The sequence below is a fragment of the Ambystoma mexicanum genome, chromosome 9 (assembly GCF_040938575.1).
Source record: "Ambystoma mexicanum isolate Mex_15411 chromosome 9, UKY_AmexF1_1, whole genome shotgun sequence".
Lineage (NCBI taxonomy): Eukaryota > Metazoa > Chordata > Amphibia > Caudata > Ambystomatidae > Ambystoma > Ambystoma mexicanum.
The window spans coordinates 979,312,600-979,333,703 of record NC_090931.1 but is presented as its reverse complement, the minus strand read 5'-3'; the positions used below and the strand labels follow the sequence as shown (position 1 = coordinate 979,333,703).

The window sequence follows — 21,104 nt, the reverse complement described above, 5'->3', positions numbered from 1 at the left end:
ACCCAACGATCGGTGGAGATGGACTCCCACACGCTGACGAACTTCGTCAGCCGGCCTCCCACCGGGGTGCTTCGGTGGGGGCCCGACAACCCGGCTCAGTCTTGCTTGGAGGCAGCCTTTCCGCCTTGGCCTCCTTGGCGATGACGGCGGGATCCCCTTGCTTGCCGCGACATCTGTAGGCCTCCTGGGAAGAGTAGCGGGCCGCCAGGCGGTAAGTGGAGGAGCCACCGCTGGATCCTTTGGAGGCACCCCGTCTGCCTCCGGAGCTCCGAAAGGGCCGTCGCTATTGAAGCACCCCAAGGGCCCGGGCCGTCTCCGAGTCGGTCTTGATGGCCTGTAGAGACTCGTCCACGGTTTTACCAAAAAGGTTGTTGCCGTTGAACGGCATGTCCAACACTCTGGTCTGGACGTCCTGGCGAAAGTCTGTCACCTTGAGCCATCCTCGTCGTCGGAGGCAAACTCCGTTGCCCAGTTGGCGAAATCCGGTATCGGCAATGTCCGTTGCCACCGTTATCGCGTTATCCGACGCCACCTCGCCTTCCTGCGGAATTTCTAGGGCCTCCGCCCTTTTGTCATCAGGCAGGAAGTCTAGCAGGGGAGCTATCTTGAACCAGAGCTCCCTGTCATAGCGGGCTATGATTGCTAAGGCATTGGCCGCCTTAATTGTCGTTGCCGCCGACGAGATGACTCGTTGTCCCATGGAGTCCAACTTCTTGCCCTCGCTGTCCGGCGGGGAAGTGGAAGTTGAAGCCGCCACGCCCGCTGCCTTCTTCTTAGCCGCTGCCGAGACGACCGAGTCCGGCGTGGGTTGGGCCCTGAGGCACAAGGGGCGGCATCGGGGACTCCGTACTTCTTCTCGTACCTGTCCCTCTTGGCGGGTGTCGTGGAAGGGTTCTTGAGGACAGCAAGCCCCTCGTCCCAGATGTCGTCGAGTAAAGGCAACGCGAGGACCGTCTTCCTCTTGGCCTCTCGTCGTTGGTACAGAAACCCCTCCTTTTTCTGTTCTTCAGGGTAGAGCTGGAAGAGCTCGGATGCCCTTGTTATCATGGCGTGGAAAGAGCCAACCTCGTCGGCTGGAGACGCCTGCGGGGGGGGAGGGGGGGGTGATGACGAGATGTCCGCTGTGTCATCGCCGCCGTCATCGTCCGTCCCCGTCGCTGTATCAGTCGCCGTATCCTCTCTAGGGTCCGGTGAGGGGGATGAGGGGTCCACCGGTCTCGCAGGTACGAAGGGCGGAGCGGGGTGGACTCTCCTCCGCTTGTTCGGAGGGCTTCTCGACGGCCTGGTTCTGGCTCCTCCGTCGGGGTGCGTGGTAATCTCGTCCTTATCTCGGTACATAAGGATTGGATTGCCAACAAAACGGCCGCCGAGCTATCCTGGGGCTCGGGCAATGGCTGCGACGGACAGGATGGCCGCTCCACTGGGCTCTGTTCGTCGTCATCGTCGCTATCTTCGATCACGTCAGCAGGAACCGTCCCCTGGGATCGAACCTTCTCAAACCTCTCGTTGAGGTCTATGGACCTTTTGTTGAGGCCCTTCTCTGTTTCCCCAGTACCACCTCAGAGGCTGATTCCGAGTCTGCAATGGCCACCAGCTCTCCCCCCCCCCCTCTTTTTCAGCCGGGGGCTTCACGGGGGTCTTAGCGATGGGTTGGAAAGAGGATTCCCTCCGCGGTGGCAGGGATACTCTCGGCCCAGAGGCCATTTCCACTGGCGTAGTCTCAGCCGGCTTCGCCAGGGTCGCAGCGACCACTTCGGTAGAGGCCTTAGCCGGGTGGATCAAAGCCCTCACCCCTTAGGTGCGTCCTGGGCCTTCGCCTTGGGGGGAGGGGGGGTCAGCGCCTCGCTCCCCCTTCGAGATCGACCGGGTCCGCTCCAGCGGCCTACCCAGGTTCTCTGACTTCCTCTTCCCCGAACCAGAGCGCTGGCTCGTGGTCGAACGTGCCGGGGAAGTAGCACCCTGCTTGGCAACCGAAGAGCCCGACCTTTCGGTGCTCCCGGTGCCCGCGGACTCACTTCGCCTTTTCACCTGATGTGCCCTTCTCCAGCCGGGTGGCGAGGCGGGAACGACGATCTCGTTTGGTCCTTTCCGAAAGGTTCTTGCAGAACGCACAGTCTTTCTCCACGTGCGTCTTGTCCTCATGAAGGCAGTAGAGACATCGCGAATGCTCGTCCTCCTTGAAAATGTTACATAATCCGCATCCAGGGCACTTCCTGAACAGCTTGGATCCGGGCGTCCAGCTTCCCTTGTCCTAGGCCATGTCCGTTGAGGTAGGCCGCAGATCTTCCGGAATCCTCCAAGAAGTGTAAACTCGACGAAAATTCACCCTTGAGGGGCGTAGAAGAATTCCGAAACGGGTCTCCGTTATCGCAAGTAGAAACGGTGGAGCTTGAGGCTCGATTAAACCAAAAAAATGTGAAAATCTCCTGAAAAAACGTGAAAACGCAGTAAAAAACTTGAGCTAAACACGAGGACTCCCAACACTTGAGCGTACGGTAAAAATCTGAGGATGGCTGCCAGAGGCGGGGCTTAGGGAGAGGGCAGTCATTGGCTGGGGGCAGTATGACCCAGAGATCAGCGATTGGTTACTCCTAAGAAAGACAGCTCAGAAACAAAACTGATACTGATTTTTTTTCTTTACCGAGGATTCCCAGCCTGACGACGGGGAATATTCATGAGCATGTGAATCCATGCCAGACCCTATACTGGAGAAATAACTTTTACAATAAATAAAAAATTGTGCACCCCCGATTTGGGGTGGGTGGACAGTTCCTGAATAAGTCACCCGATTAAAATCCTTTAATGAAGATTCAGCGAGAAGCTCCCAAAAATGACAACTTGGAAAAACCACAAAGTGTGCTATGTTTACTGTAAAATGCTCTCTGCATTGGAAAATAAGGCGGCTGCTGGGCCAGACTAGCAAAGTATTTAGGTACCAGGCGAGAGTATGGACACATCTTTACCTAAGCAATTAGCACAATGATGTGCACGAGTAACTCCTAGGAGTTGGAAGTTGGCTATTATTCCTTTATTAAAAAAGGGATACAAGGCAGACCTGGTTATCGTCCTATCTCCCTCACTGACACCACAGACCAATAGTTTTGAAGGGCACAATATGGGAAGATAATGGACTGGTTCATGAGTAACAGCATAATACAATTCTCAGGATGGATTTCACAAGGGCATGGGGCACAGTGGATCAGATGCTAAACCCAAGAATCTTTGATGAGTATGTGGTGGGATCTAAGAGTATGATTTTTCTTGTGTTCATGGAGCTCTCTTCTGTGTCCAATTGTGTAAATCGTTTCAAACTATGGATTATCTGTAGGGCTCTATGGATGCACCATCCACTGATATTCTGGTTGAGATGCAACAAGGTTGATCAGCCAGAGTTCAATATTGTTTGTTTTGGCAAATTGACACCCAACTTTCCATCTACCTGAGGAGTAAGGCAGGGATGCCCCCTCATTTTCAAATTGTATGTAAATTCCCACCCCCACTATAACTAAATAGGCTGAGAACAGACTCACGATGGGGTGTGGGGAGGGTCACAGAAAATCTGCATCTTCGCATACGCCAATGACGGTGTTGGTGGCAAGAGCACAAAGCATTACAAATATTACTTAAAGGTTATATGGACTAGTGAAAGGGATTTAAAATTAAACGACAAAAAAAAAAAAATCAAATGTCATATGCATGGTGTATGGAAGGAAGGGTCTTCAAGGCCCCCGCCCCTGCATTCTCACAAATGTGCAGGCTATAACTCGTCCAGCAGCCACCCATGCACATGTGGCCACGGATGCAGGATGGCTGCGGGTCGACACATGGCTGCAACACTGCCCACAGCACGATACCAGACTATTTTGTAGCATGCGTAGACTCAATTTTTTAACATAACTTCGGCCTCACAAACACAGGCAGTCTGCAGGGCTGCAGCTCTCCCCTCATGACCACGCACAGCGCTACCCTCGCCCTCCTCCCCTCAGCGTCCCCGCTGCAGGCCTGCTCTCAAGGGAGACTAGGCACGAAGTTACATGACAAACACCATCTTTCACCTTCTGAAGTTCATCATTGACGTACAGATGACTGGGCCGAATCTGGGGTTTGAGAAAAGCAAGCTATCTTCATAAAACTTGTCCTGTCCCCTCGCAGACCCCACATTTATTACAAATGCCGTTGATAACCACCAACCCCATGAGGTAGCACGAGGAGTAGCAGGAGTACAGATAATCCAAGCAGATAGAAAGATAAGACTACAAGCATCCATGCGCCTTCTCTCAGAGGGGAGGAAGGGTGGGGCGTATGTGAATCTAAGCAAATACAAGCATCAGAAATACGATTACGGTGAGTAACGTATCCCTTCTGAGGCTTGTGGAATCTGCTTAGATCACATGCTGTGCATAGATTAGAGAGCAGTGTTAAAAGAAGGAGGCGGGATGTGAGAAGGGTCATGAGCAAATAAATGTCTTAGAACCGCTTGTCCCACTTGAGTATCTGTCTTGGAATGGGTGTCAATGCAGTAGTGCTGAGTAAAAGTGTGAATAGAGCTCCAAGTAGCTGCTTTGCAAATGGGGTCAAGGGGTACATTTGCAATGAAAGCCAGTGGCCCCAATGCCTCTTGTAGAGTGGGCTCTTGGCGTGAAAGGCAGAGTTTTTTCAGAAAGGGAGTAACACAGCTGGATACAGTTAACAATCCACTTAGAGATGGCACATTTAGAGAGGCGATCTCCCTGTCTGCCTGTAGCTACAGAGACAAACAGTTGGTCTGTTTTCCTTAGCGGTCTGGTTTTGTTTACATAGTATAGGACCGCCCTACGCACATCTAGGGTGTTTAGTTTCACCTGAGCCAAGCTTTGTGGGTCTTGGATAAAAGCCGGAAGCTCGATGGACTGGTTCACATGGAATTTAGAAATAAACTTCGGTGAGAACCTAGGGTGTGTACGTAAAACCAGTTTATCTTTATGAACTGTAAAGAAAGGATCCTGCACTGACAGAGCCTGAACTTCACTGACCCTTCTTATAGATGTAATTGCTACTAAGAAGGCCGTTTTATAAGTCAGGTGTTTGAGACTGCTTTTATGCATGGGCTCGAATGGGGGCCCCATGAGTTTAGATAGCACCACTTTAAGGTCCCATCCCGGTGATGGGTTTGAAATTGTAGGGTGAAGTCTCTTTACTCCTTCCATGAAGGCTTTAACCACTGGTACTTTCCACCACAACACCTTGCTATGGGAGGTGGTGTATGCTGACAGAGCTGCCAGGTGTACCTTCAGCGAGTTAAAAACCAACCCTGCGTCTAGCAGGTGCAGCATGTATGTGAATTGTGGAAGGAGTGCAATCAACCGGGTTGATTTGCTTATTCTGGCACCAGATAACGAATCTTTTCCATCTGTCAAAGTAGCAGTGCCTCGTGTTTGGCTTCCTAGATTCTTTTAGGATGTCCATACATCTCGGTGGTAAACTGAGATGTCCACACTCTAGGACCTCAGGAGCCATGCTGCCAGGTTCATTGAGTGGGGTTGAGGATGCACTCTGTGACCCTGGTGCTGGGACAGTAGGTTGTAACAGCCCGGGAGTTTGATGGGTTCGCACACCGCTAGTCTGCGTAAGTGTGGGAACCACGGTTGTCTCGCCCACATGGGAGCAACTAGAACGAGTGTCATCGATTCTCTGTTCATATTGTTGACCATCTTCCTGATGAGGTGTTGGTGGGAAAGCGTACGCAAACATCCCCGACCAGTTCATCCACAGGGCGTTCCAGTGGGAGTCTGGTTGTGGGAACCTGGATGCGAATCCGGGGCACTGTGTTTTCGCTTGTGGCGAATAGGTCTATAGTGGGGAAACCCCACAGAGACGAGATCTTCAACAACCTCTGTGTAGACACCATACGTGTTCCTCTGGGAGGGGATCTCTGCTCAAAGCATCCGCCAGAGAATAGAGATCCCCTGGAACATGTTGAGATGACAGGAAGATGGTCTGTCTGAGTGCCCATATCCAAATTTTCTGGGCAAGCTTGGACAGATTTGGCGAACGAGTCCCTCCTTGTTTGTTCAGGTAAAACATGGCTGTAGTGCTGTCCGTCAGGATCTGCACTGACAGGTTCACCAGATGGGGGCTCTAACGCTTGAAGCGCTCTGAATACTGCCAGAAGCTCTAGCAGGTTGATATGATTCTAGGCCACCGAGTGAGACCAGAGACCCTGAGCTGTGTGGTGGAGATGGTGTGCTCCCCACCCTGTCAGGCATGCGTCTGTTGTGACTACCGCCTGTATCTCAGGATCGTAAAAGTGTTTCCCCTTGGACAGATTCTCTCTTGTCCACCAGTGAAGGCTTTGTACAAGTGTCGGCGAAACGACCACTAGATCGTCCCACTGACCACTTGCCCGAGACCACTGTTTCGCAAACCATTCTTGCATGGGACACATGCGCAGGCACGCGTGGGGGACCAGGTAAATACATGACTCCATCATGCCCAGCAAGCGCATTGCTTTGCGTACTGTTATCTGGCGACCGGCCTGATATTGCGGAATTTGCAGCAGTATATTCCGAATTCTTTCCTCTGATGGAAAGGCCAACCCCTCTTAAGTGTTTAGAACAGCTCCTAGGAACTGTTTGGAGGTGCTTGGCACCAGACTTTTTCTCGTTTATGGAGAAACCTAATTCGAAGAGGAGGTTGACTGACGCCACCACTACCAGTACCTTGGTGAATACCCTTGGAGCCGAGGCTATCCCGAAGGGCAGTACCTTGAAATGGAAGTGCCGACTGTCCACCTTGAAGCGCAAGTACTGTGCGCTGGGAACATGGAAATATGAAAATAAGCATCTTTCATGTCCAATGTTGCCATATAATCCTCCTTTCTTAGGAGGGGGAGTACCTCTTGGAGAGTAGTTCATGTGAAATTTTTTGGGCTTGACATACTTGTTTGCAGGCCGTAAGTCCAATACTGGGCGCATTGTCAAATCTTTTGTTGGCACAAGGAAGTAAGTTGAATAAATACCATTGTTTACCTGTTGTCCCGGGACGGGTTTTATCGCGTCCTTTGCTAGAAGATTGACGATCTCTTCGAGGAGGATCTTCTGGTGGTCCAATGAATGTATTTTTTGTCGTGGAGGGTGGTTTTGGGGACGCTCTAACAGTTCTATGCAGTATCCTGCAGACACTGTGGACAGCACCCATCTGTCTGATGTGATCCCTTCCCAAGCTTGGGTGAAGTCAGAAATGCGCCCCCCTACTGGGGATGCGTGAGAAGGGACCCTGAACGGAACATCACTTTTGGTGGAGGTGTGCCGCCACCTCGTCTGGGGCTGCCTCTACCTTTACCACGTCCTCTTATTACCCCCTGCCATAACCCTGGGTAGACTGCTGGTTGTTCCATGGTTTACCCTGCCCCTGGGAATAGTTAGAGCCTCTCTGGGAATTATGTCCGCGTGGGCGACGAAAATTGACATTCCTCTTTGATTCGGGGGTTCGTTGGTTAATTGGCCCAGGGATTTGAGAGTCTCGTACTCATCCTTGGCATTTTTCAGCATGTCCTCTACCGCCTTTCAAAACAATAGATCCGGCTCATCCGGTTTATCTATTAACGATGCATGGGTCTCGGGTTTGAACCCAGATTGCCGTAACCAAGCATGTCTTTTGATAACAGTGCTTTCTGCTATCAATCTGCCGGCGTTATCCGCGGCATCAAAGGTTGCTTTTAAGATGCAACCGGACACGGCTCTTCCCTCCGACGCAACTCGTGCCAATTGGCTCTTTAAGGGTTCTGGGGCGGAGTCTATGAGTGCCGCGACTTCTTCCCACTGGTGGCAGTTGTAACTCGCCAGGAGGGTGGTGGAGTTGGCAAGCCTTGCCTGGTAGGCAGAAGTGGAGGCTACCTTCCTACCCAAGCCATAAATCTTCTTGCTCTCCTTGTCGGGCGGAGCCTCGGGCGATGACAGGGGTGTTCCCGCCCTCTTTCGGGTGTTCGTAAATACCATGGAGTCCGGTTTCAGATGCCCCCTTATGTACAGCGGGTCTGACTGGGCTGCCCTGAAAAGCTTTTCGATCCTAGGGTTTACTGCCCTGGTGAGGTTGGGATTTACAAGTGAAGGGTCTATCCTCCTTTGTATTGATTTAAGGATAGGGATGGCCTGGGCAACAGGTCTCCTTTCTCCCACTAACTCCTCGGCAAAGTCCCTCTCTTCTTGTGCTCCCTGGGTGTCAATGTGGAAGTGTTCTGCCGCTCTGGACAAAACTTCATTCAAGAGAGGTTGGTTGTTGACAGGGAAGTCAGTAACCGGGGGATCTTTGTCTACTGTGGAATCTACCCTGTAGGTTCCTGGGTCGTCCTCTTCCTCCTCTTGGTCCTCGTCATCCCCATAGTAGCCAGTCCCAGTTTGGTCTTCCAACATGCCCAAATCAGGATCCTCACTAAAAGGTGGATCTTCATGATATTGAGTGTAGGGCTGTATACAGAAAGGGTCCGAAGACCATGTTGGTGCTTCAAACCGGGACTTCTTACTTGGGGGTATTGGGTCCCTAGAGCCTGAGGGTGATGCCCAGTCGGGGGTATATGAGAGGAAGTCTCATATTCTTGGCATAGAAGTCTGCCAATGACATCCTTGACATAACTCTGTCTATGTCGTCACTAGACCATTCTCTTGAGCTGGGAATGACTCTCTCCTGGGAGTTTCCCCGTTTTGTCCTGATTGGACCTATTGGTTTGTGCAGGGGTCTTTAGGATGACAGAAGACTGAGACTTGTCCGTTTATTTTTGTGGAGTAGTAGACTGTGACCTGTCTGACTGCTTCTGAGGTGTGGAAGAAGGCAGAGACTGCTTCTTTTGCTGTTTTCCCCCCTGTCCATGGGTGGAAGATTGTTTTCCCTGGTTTTTGGTCCCTTCTGAGCTTTCCGACATCTGGCGTCGAGGTTCGGGGGTAGTGTCCCTATCTCTCAAGTGTGGTCCCTCGGCAAGCAGAGGTTGCACGTGGCGTGTCTGTCAACCCAACGGTACTTGCGGTTGCTCTTGGGGCAAAATTGGTAAGGGGTACCCTCCATACGCACCCTGTGGCAGCTGGCTAATGAGTGTAGGAATATATAAGAATGTACCTATATATTTAAGAGCGTAGGGTATGTAGCATCCCACACTCTCCCTACTTTCAGGGCCGAAGCCAGAGGCCTTCCGAGGTCCAAGTCCGTCGTGCAGCTCTCGACGGTCGATTTCTTCTCTGGGCCGTTGTCGAGTGTGGAAGTTCGGTGACTCGACGTTGGGGTGGAGAAATGGGGAAATAGAACGATATTTTTGTATAATTATGGCTAAGGCCAGGGTACTCCGCGGGATGCTTCCGACCAGTATGGCGGAAAAAAACAATCTGGAGGGTCCTAGACACGTGAGGGATCATGGGTACAGTGGACGTCACACTAGGGATAGTATTACTGGCACGCCCTGTGTCGATGCCCATTTTCAAAGTTTCAAAAAACAAACTAATACTCCGCAGCTTCCACTAGATGTCGGCCTATGCACAGCATGTGATCTAAGCAGATTCCACAAGCCTCAGATAGATTATATATATATATGAGAGAGAGAAATAAGATGACCCTCGCCCATCCCAGATTGCACGCAGAACCATGAAGTGGTTGTTTAAGCCTTTGATCATTAAGCAAGGATTATTGGTTGCAACAGAATAAATGAAGCAATGTATGATATCAATATATACTCAATTTTCTAAGAATGTACGATTTCAAATGTATTTAAATCAACTATCACAATAAGTATGGTTTAATGTGATGTGTGCCGACTGTATAATAGAGTGTCCTTTGTAGCATACGTGTCACCTCTGAGCATTGAATCATACGCTTCATATTGTAAGCAGAACATTGCACATCTTTTAATGTACCAATGCACACACTAACCTATTTCTACCTCATTTGAATGCATGCTTTATGTGTGCCCCCCACAACATAGACAATGTACGGCCCAACATGCTACAGGGCCTTTTCTCCCCTCATGTACCACCGCGGGCATCGCCCCCACCTTCCCACCCCCTCTGGCCAGGCTGAGATGTGAAGCCCAGGCCCTGTGAATGATGTGATGCTACAATTGTAACCCCTCGCCCTTCCCTTGTGCCTGCATCCAGCGACCACCCTCCAAAGCCCCCAGACTGAAAGAAATATGGTTGACAAGCCTCCCATCCCACCTCCTCCTGAGGTACCGGATGAATGCTTCGTGACCTGTTAGTATCCCAGTTCACCCTAACCCCAACTGACCATAAAGGCCATATATTTTCTCTTGTACTAACATACTACAAAGGTATCCCTCAATAGTTCTAACAAGGAGGAATCAGATGTATCCTTGCCTGTGCCCCCTCATCAGCCACCTAAGCCCATGAAAGCTGTTCACCTAGTGCTCACCCCTTGTATAGTATTCTTCAAAATAATTAACGACTCACACCCAGAGATGTGTTGTCTCTTGTGATGTTAGAATAATGGTTTGAAGGATTTACTTGGCATCATGAATTACAATTAACAAAGAAGGAGTATGAGAGGCCACAAGGGCAAATGTTAGCATAGTCAAAGATGTACCAACCATCATCTGACCAGAGCTCCACCCTGATGAGTTCAGCTGCCCTGCAAGCATCACAATGACACCTCAAGGAGCCTCACCCCTATAGATTTATACGTACCATTTCCTCATTGCCCAATCTCACTGATGCATGTATCCCTTAGCCCCCACATTATAGGTGACGTGGATTTGTAGCAAAATGTGAATGTTTGCTGCCGATTGGCAGAGCGCTCCGAGTATGCAGAGTTCTCTGCTTGCCCTATATTGGTTTGGATAAACTTTTCCCTTTTGACTTCACCCGCACTTGGTCTTGGTCTCATTGCCATCAGGGGTGCATCCATCATTGACTCTTTTGGGGAGTTTCAAATGCCATGTGGGGGACGCTCACTTTCAGTTGGCAGGTCTAAAGGAACCCTGGGCCCAGTAATGGCTATGGGTGTGTGGGGGAGGTCTAGAAATGAATTGGGACACTACTGTTAGGTATTTAGGTGCGACCAGTCTCCAGATCAAAGCTGGCTCCCACACCTTAATATCCAGGCTATCAACGTAGCACAGGTAATATGGAGCTCTGCTGAGATTTGGGGAAATAATTGTGTGGCCTTCCGTGGGGTATGCATTTTACATTAATATGGCTGAATTCCTCTGTGGCAACTTATCAATCAGATTTTTGGAACTACTGTAAGTCCAAGAAAATACAGGTCAAAGAAAATCAATTATTGTGTGGAATAATGTATCTTCCTCAGAGCTTTCCAGCCTATCCACTGCCTTGTGAATGCAGCCAAATGGGACTAGAAAAGTGAATTGTAGATAGATCTTAGAAAGGTTTTTTCACTTAGTGCCCATCAGAGTCCGAGGAGGTGAGGAAGCCGGGTGTACAATATTACCTTGCCCATAAGGTATTGTAAGTTATCCGAAATGGGTCATCAATCCCAGACAGCCAGCCCTTTTGCTGCGTATGAAGATTAACATGCTCCTCCTATCGGGGGCAGTGTGCAGCTGGGACAGAAATATTTTAATGGTAAGCAGATATTTCTGTGATGGCTCAACAGTAGAGGATCTGAAACTGTTATTGTTTTGTCCTGCTTATCAAATCTGAAAAGAAAATACCTTGCTTCGATATTTCAATGTTGGGATGATCAGTCACGTTTGTGTAGCTCGACTTCATATCCTACCCACCCATGAAAAGCACTCTGCACTTTCAAACTTATTTTATTGAGTGCTCCTTGGTGATTAGATATATTTATTTTCAGAAATATTTTACGTCTGGATGAGGTTCCAATTGTTTGCATTGAAGTTGAGTCAAAATGTATAAAAACAGGCCCGACAATAGAGTGGTCACAAACTTCATCTCAGTCTTTTTTTATACAATCATGTATTTGTAAAGTGGATGTTTTTAGGATGATCAATGTATTTTTCTGTTTAACAGTGCTATATAGTAATTCTTTTGTTTTTTGTATTGTGTGATGCTTTTAGTCTTTTATGCAAATGAAATAAAGAATATTAAGAACAACATGTATGTACCAGATGTTGTATACCTGTACTATACAGATGATACATTTTAACTGGTCAACAAAAGAATTGAGAAGCTGTGTGATCATTTTAATTTTCAAGCTTTGCATTTCACCATTTCATTCTTAAATGGGAGTATTTACCACTGCAAAACCTATTTTGGATTTTGGTACCAATGAATCTACTAAAAACATATTCCATAAATGATCATGGACAAAGTTTGGTTTCTTCTCTAAAGCCAAGAACAATTTAAAACTAGAGTATGAACATTGCAAGATAACGTTTGAATTTGGCATGTTCTGGCGGCTTATGGAGCACTTCTCCCCAATAAACAAATGCAGACGCAGCTTGGCAAAATAACAGTTAACATCATTTGTAATTTCTTTTTAAAAGCATTTGTTAGTCTAGGTTGCTCAAACGGACATGTTTTTTGTACGCTGATGCAATATAGACTTAGGACATGTATGCAATCATTGGCTCTGTAATGCGGGCACGTTGAAGTTCAGTACATTATCATTCATCAGCAGTGCTGCATGCTCTGGAAGCAATAGACTTCACTTCTGCTGCTAGAGCGAGTTCAGAAGTACAGCTCCAAGCATCCACCCCCAGCAAGGGAGGTGATGTTTGGGTGCTGAACCTTACTCTGCAAACAGCCAAAAGGAACGGACTTTGTCAGGAGGCAGATATGGACTATGAGGCGCACTGCAATGCAAATTAGGGAACGTAACATCAGTGTGCCGCATTAGTATTTTGACCTAACTCTATAAAGGGATGAGCAAACCAGAAGAGGGGAGGAAAAAAAATATAATCGCTATGTGGTTGTTGAGTCTGTAACAACTTCATGTATTGAACGGACTAGGTTTAAAATCCACCAATGCCTCAAATTAACACCTGTTGAACATCAAAGGCTTTCTTCTACGATTGGGGTTGCTGTGGGATGGGGAGATGAGTGGCAAATGGATCCAGCAAGGTGTGTGAAGGGTTTCTTTGCAGGAGATCCCTTCCACATGAGTTCTGCTCAGACAAAATTGCAGATTACTTTGCTTAATATAAAAACAATGCAGGCTTCCAGAGTTTATAAATTGTCTCAAAAGTATGTTTATTTTTTTACAAAAAATGCGTTACCTCCACGCAGTCAAAGCTGTCATCAACCTTCGATGTGTACTGGATACGGTACAACGTTGACAAACTCCCAGCGCTATAATACAGTATAATCTGCAGCCCTTTGTATCCGAAAGCAATCTCGCTGGTGGAAAAAAAAACAAGAAATTGCAATCACCTCTTACACTGCAACAGATTTTGCTTTTTCTTGCCTGAAAACATTTGTCAATTAAAACACTGTCCCAGCACTCCATCATACAAGACTTTCATTCAGTTAGACCAAACTGGCAACTTCCTTGTAACGGGACTTCTCAATCGCTCTTAACGGTCTACAAGGGAAATTTACTTACCTAGCATCAAAAGGTTGGTGGAGAAATCAAACACGTTTCTATTTTGAAAAAAATATATATTCTTTCTATAAGCTTACCTTTCTTTGCACGTCAGGGGTACTTTAAGGAAAACAGAATCTGCACTACTGAGGGGAAGGGGTGAGGAGGAGGGGTGGGTGTGTGTGATTGTGTGTGTCGAGAGAGGGCAGAGAGAAGGGGGTCCAGATAGGTATTGGAATCTTGCATCAGTGTTGTATCCCCGTGCTTTGTCAATGTCCGTTAAGTCATTTGCAGCATACTTACTTGGCTGAGGAACGTCGATGTCTGTCATGTAGCTATACTCTCCCACTGCCCTCTGTCTTACTGCCTGATGTTCTTATGCTTGCTAATAAAGTTATCTACCTTGGAAGAGCTGCCTTCTGTCCTCCTTGGCAACCATCTGCAATTGTAACACTGGGGACAATGGGCAAAACGTCCCACGCTCCTAGAAATTGTAACGTTCAAAACAGCACAATGCTCCAGCAGCGTCAAGGAATCCTTGCCCGCTACTTTCTTTCACACAGCAAATTCTTTCCTCCCACCTGTTCCTCCATGTGGAACATACCCATGTGCAATGCAAACATAACAAAAGGTCCTTTCCTCAAATTGGGCACCAGACCATGTATCCGTTACATGCATCCCTTCAGCCCGTAGGATGCCAAAAGGCATCCCTTCTCTAAACGGATGAAATGTGCAACTTCCTCGACCTTAGACTACAGCAGCCCATCGGTCTCCGACACCAGGCCTACCTCATTGTGACATCAGCCAGTTGTCGTTCAGGGACATGCTTCAGCAGTGCCTGTACAAGGGCCTACATTCACTAGTATTGATTCATGAATAATCAGTACTTCCGTTCTGCACCACAAAGTGATGAACAGAGGAGAGCACAGGGTAACACGCTGGTCTTGGAAGCAAGACCACGCAGAGCAACAGTGGTTAGAATCCTAGATCTGCGCTTAGAAACCGAACCCAGGTATGGTATTAGGCGCGTTATATAACAAAATAATTAAATAAGTGTTTTATATAGCTATGACTCACCGATGTTCATCATGGTCATCGCAGGGCAACACAGTCTGACAGGGTTGCACTAAGCTTTAATGCTCTGGCTGCATAGACCGGAGCCAGCGCCCCTGCTGGTGAGAAAGCTGCCACCAGAGCACATTGGATTGTGAATGCATTTACCAATCATTTGTAATCATGGAAATACAGAAGACCCTTCACCTGCTTTCCAAAATCAACACAGCCTTTACACATTTTTAAGCTATTATCCAAATGTGTGTCTCGTCATTTGTTAATTACTTAAAACTTATTTTAAGGTTTACCAAATCATCTTCTACATCATGGTGAAACATGCTCTAACATCAGCTGCATCAGTAAGTGTTCAACATTATTTTACAAATGCAGCATGTAATTTTCAGAGAAATGCATGTACGTATCAGTAGATAACGGTTTTAATACTTTTCAACAATGATGAAAGGATGTTGAGTGGTCGCGTGTGCATTCATAATATCGCTGGCTAATTTTTTTTTACATTGTGATGAAACAAGTTTTATTAAGGTTTACTAGTTCCAAACATATCCCTCAACTTGTTAGTCAAACAATTTCATCACCATTACCTCATTTATAGTGAATTCTACAAATACTTTTTTTTTTTTTTAAACTTTAGAGCCAATACATGTGTTCTCTATTCTAGGCTTCTGGGATAGTATTGCATCTCTCAGGGACGCCCTCCCCCAATCCATAAGGACCCTCCACCTAGGTGATCCTCCCTCACTTCTCCAACCGCTAGGGTCCGGATCTAAAAGCGTTGGCCTTCCTCTGGCCACCTGAGAAGAGGATCCAAGGGGAGTAGATGCGAGGATGCCCTCCGTTTTCTCAAAGAGCTATGAAGGCATGCCTGGCATGGATAATCAAAAGGTCTTAGCAGAAATATTTTTAAAACGTACATTCAAGCATCGAACATTGTATATCTATCAATTAAACATTTTACAATCTCTCTACAGATAGAGAATACCTTGTATAAATATCAATTGTTAATACATTTCTACACCAAGTGTGGAATGAAAGGGAGTTCTTTATGGCATGCACTTTAAACATCAATTCCTCAGACAAGCACACATACTGTTCATTTGGCCCATTTTTATTCCTGTTCTACTGCTAAATAGAACATACTGCTAGGGTGTGATCATTTTTGGGATATTTGGTGTACATTATTTTATTTGAGTAGATTTTAGCTCAGTGTGAAATATTGGCAACTGACTCTTGGCTCATGAAGTGCACGCATATGCCACCAGATTAGCGGTTTCATTTCCAACTACTCACTTTATACATGTTTTATCTTGAAGTCGTGTTTTATAAAAGGGGTGTAACAGCCACTTTTACTCTCTAAACAAAAAGGCAAACATTCCCAAAAAAATAAATAAAATGGGGAGTAAAAATACTACCAACAAATAATTGAAAGAACAGTGCCGTTCCTCCTGCAACACACCTCACACCTCCGTGGATATGTTTGGAACGTAGCACAAGTGGTACCACAGGAAGAAAATATTACTGCCTGATCTGAAGAGGTAAAAATGTATCTTTCAGCATGAATAACTACGTACAAAGAATTTATTACAAACTTTATTTTTTCCACTTACATTTTTATTCGCTTATAAAATACTGTCCTTTTGGAATGAGACCTACTGTTTTACTCCCCAAAAAATCATTTTACTGTAAACTTTGAAAAATATTGAGTAAAATACTCCCATTTCGAAATCTTATATGGAGCACTTGATTACCCTCAGACACTTTGCACTTGTCACGGTTTTGCTTTATTAGTGCTAATGTGTTTTAGTGGGTTGCAACGGAGAGCAGACATGTCACTAATACTTGTCATGGTAGGGTCCAAACCAATCAGAAAGTAAGATTTGGGTTGTTTGACCATGGTAGAATTGTTTGCGGTGGAATGGACTAGTCAATTTTGCCGCCAATATGATTTTACTGCGGCCAAACACACCAAACCATTACAGTACATACCTCCCACCCCCCTACTTACTTGTTCTCCGTCCGTGCCTCTTCTGACCCTGCAGCATCAGTTCAGACCCTCTAACGCGAGTCGGATCCGACGCCGCAGGGTCCCCTTTTCTTTTTTGTGTGCCCTGCCTCCAATGTTCAGGAGGTCCAGGACACCCCCACAACCCCCAAGGTCAAATACCGCAAATGGCGAGCGGGTGACACCCCCGCTCCACATGTTCAGTATTCTTTTTTTGTTGTTGATATAATCGATCAATGGTACTGGCCAGATTTGGTCAAAGGTAACCTTTCGATCGATTATATTCAATCAATTTGGGTAATACCCAGAAAGTATGACCCCCATCACATTTGCTTGCGTCATACCTGTGCCTTTTGCTCTTGGACCTTTTAGTTTCTTTAACATAGGAGACTGAGTTTTCACAACACCCTCCAATGCGTCTTTGAATGTCTCGTCTGCAAGCTTAGCGTCCCTTCTACCCTCTTGCTCACTCTTGCTACAATCTGGAGGACTCATGGACAGATCTCCCCCCTTCCTCTAAGAGTGCGCCAACCTTGCCTCCTCTCTTCTGACCTCTTCCTCTAAGCTTCTCTTCCTTGGAGACTTTAATATCCATCTGGATTCTCCTGATGCAGCCACTCTTTCGCAACCTCTGCAACTCTCTTACTCACCATCCTTCCCTCTGGCCCCACCCACTCCGCCAGGCACACCCTGGATGCGCTCATCTCAGCCGATATCCCCTTCTTTCACCCTCTCACTACTCCCTTCTCCTGGTCTGACCATTCCCTACTCTCCTCCCATCAGGAGCTCTCGGGTCCCCCAGCTAAGCCCCCGCCCGCAATGCCAGTCTCCTCCTTCGTCATTCAACCTATGAAGCATGCGTCAGTAGCCGCTTTTGCCGCCTCCTCCACCCCCCTCATACTATTCACTCTCACACCGACTCAGCTCTTGCTAACCTTCACCTTCCATCTCCCTCGCCATCTGCCTTGACATCCTTGCCCCTGCCATGAGAATCCGCATGAAGCCGGCTTCCAAGTGCAAAAGTCTGTATGATTCCGACTTAGCCTCGATGAAACGCAAGTGCAAAGTTGCAGAACGGAAATGGCTAGCTTCTAGCACAACCTACGACAACTGGCCTGCCGCCTGCTCCAAAGGCAATACAGACTATCCGCTCCAAGAAACGGTCCCATATCCAATCATGCATCTCTGGAGCCACAAACAGCTGAATTTTTCAAAATCTGCAAGAAACTAGCCAATCCTACTGCAGTCTCCTCTTCCTTCTCTGGTCCTCTGCACGGCGTTGGCCAACTATTTCACAACCAAGACTCAGGACATCTGTCCTCTCTCTCTGCTACAGCCATCCCTCCCCCGCCTGCATGCAGGCCTCCCCCTGAATCCTCTCTCCCATTCTCCTCCTCTCCTCCTCACCCATAGCACTGGATTAATCTTCCAAGACTGTGCTCCATGAAAGTCTCCTCCAAACAGGTGCTACACTGCTAATCTAGAACCATCATGGACTTGCCGCTCGCTTCCTCCTTGGCGGAGTTATGCAACTACTCCTTTGCCACTGGGGTCTTCCCTTCATCCCTCGAGCACTCCTTTGTACTACCCGTTCTAAAAAAAGCTCTCTGCGGACCCTTCCTGTCCGGCTACCTACCGCCCTGTCTCCACTACCCCATTCGTGGGCAAACTCCTGGAGAAGTTGGTAGTCATCTCCCAACTAATTCATCACGCTGAATCTGTTGGCTGCCTACGTGACCACCAGTCTGGCTTCAGAGCAGCTAGAGGCATGTAAACCGCTCTCCAGAACACCTGTGATGACCTGGTATCAAATCTCGATTCAAACTGTCCTTCTGCCCTTATTCGCCTCCATCTGTCCTCTGCGTTTGACACGGTCAATCATTCCATCCTCATAAATAGGCTCTGAGACCATGGGCATCACAGACCAGGCACTGGATTAGTTAACCTCTTTCCTCTCAAATTGGCCCTCAAGTTCAACTGGGCCCGTTCCTCTCCTCTACCTCACTCGCCCTGCGGCGTCCCTCAGGGCTCTGTCCTCTTGCCGTGGCTTTTCAACATTCACCTTGCCCACTTGATCTTCACCTTCTCTCCTCATTTCCAGTGTTATGCTGACACAGCTCTTCCTCCTCTCCCATTCTTGACTGACTGCTATTCATGCATGGTGTGCTAATGATCTCTTGAAAGAACAGGAACCACGTGTGTCCACCCAGTGATGCCCAATGCTCTCATGTTGCTTGAGACCGAGTGATTCAATTGTGATGATTCTTGTAGTAAGGTTTCTTTTCTGTGATTCAATTCTTTAGTTTTATAGTTATTTGTGTCACCCTTCCATTCCAAAAGTCATTGACACAATTGTGAAAATGTACTTTAATCCAACATTAACCAATAATGTAATTGGCTTCTATGAGGCAGAACAATTCAATATGGCTCAAAACGATATATTTCGGAGTCTAGCTCCATCTTATAGGGCTTATACCGTGAGCCTTGTCACTTAAGAAGTGCAATTTCAGTCTTGGGAATAATTCCGTAAACGAGCTGCTTGAGCCTTTTCTTTAACGCTGCAGCCCACCATCAGCTTTGCATCCTCCGAGGCATTCTCCCTTTCTTCACCTTCCCCCAGAAACCCATCTCTGGTTCTCTCGAGGTTGATTATTGCAAAAGCCTCTTTCTTAATCTGCCCCTCTCCTCACTCCGCCCTCTCCAACTAATCCAGACTAGGACTGAGACTTATCTATGGCCTCAATCTCTCCACTGGCTCCCGGTTGTTGCAAGGATCAAATTCAAGACCCTCTGCATCATTTACAAGGCTTTTTGGGGACTCGCTACATTCAACTGTCTCTACCCAAATACCTCCTTGCTAGAGTCCTTCAGTCCTCTAGCTTCAACTCTCTGCAGATCGGACGTTTCTCCAAGCAGAGAGTTGGGGGAAGATCTCTCTTTGGCAGGAGCCTCCCTCTGGAACGGCCTCCATGCCCCGCTCAGTCATGAACCCGATCTTAAGTTCCGAAAGCGCCTGAAGACCTTCCTTTCCTCCTCCTCTCTCCCCCCTCCCCTGCTGGTCTCCTCCTGCTGCTACGACTGGATGCCTATGTCCCATATGAGTCTCCGGGGTCAGGTCATCCTTCTTCCAGTCTCCCCCTCTGACCCCTTCCTACCAGCACTTGCCGTCTGGCTCACTTTCCTGACTAGCCTTCTGAGGCTGGTCCTCCCCTTCCTTCGCACTATTACCCTACCCCTGGCACTAACCCACCTGGGCACCCTTAAGCACTTGCACACTTCCCTGGGCCCCCTCCCTCCAGCACTTCTCCCCTTCTCCTATCCCATTCCTTTCATTGACCTACTACCCCTGCACTTCTTGATAGTGCACTACCAAATTTTAAAATGCCTAGTAGGACTGTTATTGTTTTCTCCTATGTCCCCACCTCCCTATTTTGTCTTGTGGCACCTAGAAACACTTCTGCTGTATAGGCGCCATACAAATGTTCAATAAATAAATCTCATGGAGCGCAGGTATGCCACTCGGGGTTGATTTGTGAAGTAGGGACGTCCAACTCTGGAGGTACAATTGTGAGGAGGTTTATGCTGCACACGATGTATTGAAGACTGGGGGGGGGGGGTGTACGGCAAACCGAGTGTGATGTTGCATATATAGAGACAGATCGAGTGCAGTTAATTGTGGATGGGATATGTTACTTTTTAGTGTTACTTTTTGTTTAGAACCAATACATATTAGCTTGCACGTGTGCAGAAAGATAAAATGTTAAAACCACCAAATGTAACGAACACTATTGACACATGGGGTGCTTTGAAGTACATGGAATGGTGTAGTTTAATTTTAACTCCATTTCTCCAGCATTGGCATCCTTCATGGATTCACATGCTGTGAATATTCCCCGTCAGGCTGGGAATCCCTGGTTACTTTTATTTAGTACTTTTCCTATGGAAAAACAGACTCCTAGAGTGTCCCATTGACGCCGTGGGTGCCTTTAGTCCCCACCAATAGGACGTCGAGAGTTTAGCTCTGCCCCAGCAGCTTCTCCTTAGATTGTAACCACTGAAGCTGGATGGACAACCCCCTGTAGAGGATGTTTGCCTGGAGGGCGCATGTGAATCCATGAAAGATACCAACGCTGGAGAAATGGAGTTAAGAAACTACTCCCTTCGCCAGCATTGGATCTTTTATGGATTCACATGCTGTAAATATATTTTATAGCAGTATGCATGTCTGGAGGAGAGATTTGAAATCTTTGCATTTTTACGCTCATGCCAGAAGTATACATACGCAATTAGAAAAACCCTGGAAGCTGTGGGGCTTACCTTACTGGAACAGACTGCTCGTCCCATTTGCACTTCTTCCACGTGCTGTTGTTGCAGGCAGTAGAGCCTAGTGAATGTGTGAGGCACTGCCCATGTTGCCGCCTGGCAAATGTCTGATGGCCACTCCCGAGCAGAGGGCTGCAGAGGCCGCTGTGGCTCTGGTAGAATGCGCGGCAGAAGGAAATCGCAGATGATATCTACCTGGCAATGCCCAGTTTTGTGATGGCTTTCCCTT

General features: G+C 47.6%; 1 protein-coding gene across 4 annotated transcripts in view; it reads right to left on the bottom strand.

The window, feature by feature from the left end:
• HAT1 (histone acetyltransferase 1) overlaps nt 1–21,104 on the bottom strand; it is an 827,312-nt gene that overhangs the window by 451,653 nt on the left and 354,555 nt on the right. For all 4 annotated transcript variants that reach the window (XM_069616209.1, XM_069616207.1, XM_069616208.1 and 1 more), the window contains one exon: nt 13,175–13,295. In XM_069616209.1, the coding sequence (XP_069472310.1) occupies nt 13,175–13,295 (121 nt within the window). The remainder of the gene's footprint in view (nt 1–13,174; nt 13,296–21,104) is intronic.